General features: G+C 41.9%; 1 protein-coding gene across 1 annotated transcript in view; it reads left to right on the top strand.

Annotated features, from left to right (window-relative positions):
- The first annotated feature begins 1207 nt into the window (after positions 1–1207).
- LOC135541706 (receptor-type tyrosine-protein phosphatase gamma-like) overlaps positions 1208–6312 on the top strand; it is a 257842-nt gene continuing 252737 nt past the window's right edge. Inside the window, exon 1 of the mRNA XM_064968018.1 lies at positions 1208–1768. Coding sequence (XP_064824090.1) covers positions 1684–1768 — 85 coding nt within the window. The 5' untranslated portion in view covers positions 1208–1683. The remainder of the gene's footprint in view (positions 1769–6312) is intronic.

Here is a 6312-nt window from a genome sequence, read left to right as displayed (position 1 = left end):
GGTGATACGGCCTCTGCAGAAGTCAGGGCATTCATACTTCTTGCGATTCACGAAGCAGCGCAGAGCTGTTGAACTGAGCTGGTGTGAAGGAAGTTGTCAAGGAAGTGAGTTTGTGTTTATACAGGACCTCATGCCCTCACCTACAGTCAACCAATTATGTCAATGCGGAGTTTACGGAGCCCTCCGCATTGTTAGAGACAATTTATGCTTGATGTGGTCAAAGAGTCGGTATGGAGAGTATGACGTAATTACATGGCATGCAGAGGCCAAATTGAGCTCCTCTGTATTTTGTAACAATGCAGAGGTCTCCTAATAGCTCTGAATTGACATGATTGGTTGATGGTAGGTGTGTGTGTGTGTGTGTGTGTGTGTGTGTGTGTGTGGGGGGGGGGGGTCCTGCATAAACACAAACCGACTTCCTTGACAACTTCCTTCACAACAGCTCTGCTCAACAGCACTGCTCTTCCTGCAAGGCAAGAAGTATGAATGCCCAGATTTCTGCAGAGGCCATATCTGTGGGTTCAATATCATGCCAAATGTGTTGTGAACACACAGCATGCATGTTGTATTTGTGTATCATGATCTGTACAAATAAGTACCAATCCATAAATGTAAATCACCAATCCATAAATGTAAATCACCAATCCACAAATGTAAATCACCAATCCACAAATGTAAATCACTTTCCACAAATGTAAATCACCATCCACAAATGCAATTCACTATCCACAAACACCTTTTGATTTGTATTTGTAAATGGATATATTGCTTTCTAATTTTTTATAACTGCAAATATGTAGGTACTTTCCAAGGGCCTTAAGTAAAATGACTGCCATAAAGATTTGCACATAGGAGAGATAATGCGCAAACATGACAGGAATGGCAAACCCGCTACTCCACATTTGTAGGCGTTAAGGTAAACCAGATTTTTGGCAGGGTTTTGACGAGAAGAAAAAGACACGAGTAGACAGCACTTTGTAGTCGTAGAAACAAACGTTATCACGCGTAGAAAACAATTTGTAGTTGTAGAAAAAATAGTTATCACGAGTAGAAAGCGATTTGTATAAAAATAAGAACATGATACAATGTTTTAGTGTTGCTGTAGGTTTATTAGAATTCCAAAAGACGGCGCTAGGATCCAGCGTCCCGAGCTCTGATTTTCCCTCCCGACCGTGCAGCTCGATCTATTCTAAACGGTCCGCCAGAACCCTCACACGCATGCCGCTACTTCCTGGATGGAAGAATGGAACGCTTCCAGCGCTGCCCTTGCCTTTGCAACATTCTCTCTACAATCAATCTAAGTGACCGCGCGAGTCACCGCTGAAAGGACGAGCAGATACAATCAGTATTATTCGAACACTTTCTCTTCAAGTTTACGAAATTGAGTCGGACTCGTTTACTTTTCCTCTAGGATTGACTTTTTCTCCGTGAAAAGAAAGCCTGTCTGCATGTGGCGGACCATCACAACTATTTATCTGCGGTCCGCATCCATAGATATTCTTCGAAACATATGCTGAATTTGTTTCAATTGAATTACCATCAAACTAAACTCAATTTGGGGTTGCAGCTGTGTTCAAATCCTATGTGGTTTACGTGTGTTTTCTGCAATCAAGTTTATGTAATTTTATAGACCTCAAACTTTGTCACCCGTTGCCTTCTGTTGCTCTCGATGACTATTCTGACATGCGGCGAATCCTGGAATCTAGCCACTGGTGGACCTTATCCTTCATGTTTTCAGCATTGGCCATGTTTACCCACTGCTATCCTGGTAAGTCGTTGCATGGTTTGCAATATTGTATTATATTTGACAATGTTCATTGCAGTGTGTGTCATGTATATGTAGGAAACAATGTTCTGATATGTGTCGTGTAGTCAAGGGGAATAACATTGCCAATGTTATGTTACCCCAATCACGAAAAGATAACAGTACGAGAAGACTTGCTGCTATAGCTACTGCCGCACGCATGGAAGAGATGACATTCATCCTACATCCGACTGAAATGGGCTACTCCTGTCAGCAATTCAACATAATTAAAATTACATGACCTCGAATGAAGAAGAATGAGTCTATGCGTACATCATCTTTAACCAGTTGTAACCACAGATGGGGAATATTACGCTATACAATGTTCTAATGGTTTCCGTAAAACACCCGAGAAGATTTTGCGCGATTCTTAGCTCATACAGAAGGTGACAGGGCGTCAGTGTCTGTCCGGTACTTTAGCAGGTCTGATCGATGCACACATACAGTATGTAGTGATGTAACAGTAGGACTGGAACCTGGCCGGTGTCCAGAGAACGAATCTAGGGATCACGTCTCCTAAATTCCTTCGCTCCCGCGCATGGCCGTCCAGAGCCGAGGTCTTAATGCACCATCAAAGCCTACGACTTTGATAGGCTAGGCTATAATTCTGAGTGCAAAACATAAACAATGGCATGTTTGAGTGCACATAGCCTTTAAGTACACACACACTTAATGGAGCAGTTCAGTCCTTCACTCGTGTGAATGGTGAATCTGATGACACAGCCTAGATAACACTAGGCATTCCGAGAAATACAAAATTACCTACTGATGGTGTCCATATAATTCAGCACTAAAGGCTAACATTGGTTGTTGAGGACAGACTTCTCACCTTGAGAATATGGTTGCAAACCATGGGGATGCACTCATGCCATTCGCATTGCTGCAATGTGTGGTTTCAAGATTAAGTAGTCTATCATAGTTGATGACCTTGATGGAAAGTTACAAACACCCCTTGTGAACTTTAAATAAAACATGCATGTCATCTTATTACAGCCTCATAGCTACATTGTTATAACATTGTACTTGTGTTTTGACCTGTTGTCTGCACAGCTACACTCTAAGTTCAACTCTGCTATTCTTTGCTCCCATCTCCTCAGTATAAGAGGCTGAACAAGTCACATATTGAGATTCAGTCATCAATCATGTAATAGTTTCCCAATGTGATTGTAGTGTTGGTCCCATAGGAGCTTTTCAGGCCGAGGGGTGAGAGATGAAGAAGTGAGGGATGAGAGAGAGAACAGTAATAACATTTTCTAGGACAAAATCAGGGAGGGTACCAGCCACTGGACAGACTAATGATACTGCTGCCATGGATGTGCATATCTTAAAAAACATTACTCAAGATTCACACAGAAGAGTTACATGGTTTCAGTTTCCATAAGTTGTGTCCTGTCTGTCACAGGTCCTATTCAGCAGGTCACTCACAGCCACATAGAACTGAAGTTCAACCATCCAGAATATTTATCTGTCAAGATGATCACCATATCCCCATGGTCACATCTGGTTTGCACCGTCTGCATCCCATCACCTGTCCAATCAGCACCCAAGCTACAGAGATGAGGAAGAAAAGCAGGAGGATTATGGGACTGTCTGAGACACATTCAGATTAGATCCCGTATTCATAAAGTGTCTCAGAGTGTGAGTCCTCAACCCCCTGTCCATATAATCTTATTTATGATGATCTGAAAGGCCAAACTGATTCTAGATCATTCAGGACTCCTACTCTGAGACACTTTATGCAGGTCCAGACCTCCAGAGAGAGAGGAGAGCCATACTCTAGCCAGGAGAATATGCTCTGTGTTCCATCCACTCTCCTCCTTAAACTTCATTAGAACAGTGATGAATGTCCAGGCAATAAGGCACTCTTACTAAAGGACTAATACTGCTGCACTCAAGGACTCAGACATATCAATGACTGTCCTCTGTCTCCACCCCCTCCTCCATCCTTCTCTTAAACAATCTCTCCCTGATGTGAGCTATCAAGTTAGCTGAATTTACGGCTGAAGAGTCAGTAGCTACGACTCTGGTTGGGTAGAGGGCAGTATGGAGAATTGAAAGGGTAATTCTCTGGCAGCAGTTTACCTGATATACACCCTGCCCTTTCTCTGCCTCCTCGTGGTGTCTTTTGACTGTGATTTTGTAATGTGCTATTGTTGCTGTTATTCAGTCAATGTAGATGGTCCTTGGCATTTAAAGACCTAGTCCCCATAAAATGTTTGTCCTGCTATTGTGGGAATCTCCCTAATGGATGGGTAATGTTAATGTGTTCATTTTCAATGTGTGTGAGCTGTATGGTACATAATGTGTTGTTGTGATGGAATGCTATGAGGAGATGGCTCATAGCACTTCCAAGTTCAAACAGTCTCAGAAAGAGGCCCGTTCTTGTCACTGATGATGTTTAATCTTTTGCTACTGTAGGCTATTGTCTTTCTCTGCAAGACCCTCTCAACATTTTCTAACACAGTAACCCCTTTATTGATTTGGTTTGATAGATAGACTCTTTCACTAAATTATTAGAGCAAAGCTGAAACCAAGCTACAGTATTTCATCCCATGTTTAAACAAAGCAGTGTTCATGTCTGAAGTCCTTCACTGGTTACACAGCACGTTCACCTCCCCTTACATTAAACAATGGAGTGATTGAAGCATTTTGCTACAATCGCAATACCATGTGTATGTGACAAATAACATTTGATTTGATTTGAAGCATCATGGATGATTTGGTACTCTCGGTAATCCAAGCTGTTCTCTGTATAGATGAGGGAGCAAAAAGTACTTAAAAAAAGACTGACAAATACAAATCAAGGGTCCAGTCATATAGGAGTACAGTACATACAAGCCCTGTCTTAAATGCATGTCTGAAGTGAAAAGGGCACATCTTATATTTTGGTATTTGGCAAGGTTACTACTGTTTTGCCTCTGTTGATTTGATCGACCCTATGCTGTCCTTAGATGCAAAAGTCTCTTGATGTTGGCTGTGTTTAGAAGGTTCCAGAGTCTTTTTGATATGGCCCAGCTCTGCTGAGAGAGTTAAGCACAGTGAAAGGTCTTTTTGCTAATGGAAATCTCAACACAGAATCTGTTTCCCACTTGTTTAAACATTAAAGGAGGCTAGAGTAAAATGGAGGGTTGTTGGATTATTTTGACTTGGAAGGGTTGGGCGTTCCAAGGACATGATTCTCCTCTGTTTTGGAAGTCTGTTTGTGTTCTATTGTTATATGTTTACGTGACACAAGAGTTTCTTATGTAAGTGATATTTAAGGAGACTTGAAAATTCAATAAGTGTGCTTTATATAGTATACATCAAATTAACCTGATATTGTGTATGCGTGTCTTAGCTGTGTCTAAGACATTGTGAAGTGCTTGCGTGTGTGTGTGTACAGCTGTGTGTCTGCATGTGCTCTCCGTCCTATGATTGTGTGTGTATGTTTGTTTTCCATACTATTAGTTGATGACAGGGAAAGGCTGAACCTGTACAGTGTTGTGATGTGTCAGTCTGACAGACTGATAGCTAAGACGGCAAAACAGCCATACACACACACACACACACACACACACACACACACACACACACACACACACACACACACACACACACACACACACACACACACACACACACACACACACACACACACACACACACACAAAATACCTTGAAGCTGCAATCCTTAATGGTGAAACTGCCACGTTTGATAATACAACAACTAAGAAGTTACTGCAAACAACGAACACAGTTTTTTCCCCCTTAGACATCATTGCACAAGTGATCGAACAGCACAATATGTACTGCATTTTTTCTTACCATGCTGCGTGTTCCCCGGCAACAAAAACAATAACAATGGTGGTGGTGCGCTAGTGGCGCAGATCTTTCGTGGATCTCGGCTTTTAAGGAGCTGTTGTAAACAGCCTACAGACATTCTTTGTTTAATGCAATACTGTGTATTTCATTCTTTGTAGTGTCTGCTTCCCTCATGCCTAATGAGGCCTAAGCTCTGTTGTGTTTGAGTGGCTGCCAATATAACGAAATCAGAAAGGGATCGTTCTTCCTCCCCATCGCGTCTCTGCCTCTCTCTCCTCTCCAATCCCTGACCTGCATATTGAGAGGTAGTAAATCATTTAACTGAAAGCCAAAGGGATCGATAAAACAAAGGCATTAAAAGTAATTGGACACATCGATCGAAATGCACATTTTTCTATCGGAGATCAGTTGGTCATTCTTTCATGTCTCTTCCATGCCGAAACAGAAACACAGTTCACCATACTTTTATCAGTAGGAACCTCAAAAGAGATGTACCCAAGCTTTCCGTCTTTGGAATCAAAATTGTGGTCTGGTGATTTATGCTAGCTATTGTTGTGTTTCCTCCAGAAGAATGGATTTTCCAAAGACTGTCTTTGAAGGTTAGTGACACCATGACTCACCTTGTGGAAAGCAAGTCTTCTCAGGAATACCTCAGCCCTCTTATTAACCATTCCAAATAGTTTGTCTTGCCTTGCCTTAGCAAACTC

This window comes from Oncorhynchus masou, chromosome 6 (genome assembly GCF_036934945.1).
Source record: "Oncorhynchus masou masou isolate Uvic2021 chromosome 6, UVic_Omas_1.1, whole genome shotgun sequence".
Taxonomy (NCBI): Eukaryota; Metazoa; Chordata; class Actinopteri; order Salmoniformes; family Salmonidae; genus Oncorhynchus; species Oncorhynchus masou.
The sequence above is the reverse complement of the archived record's forward strand: the minus strand, read 5'-3'. Positions and strand labels throughout refer to the sequence as shown.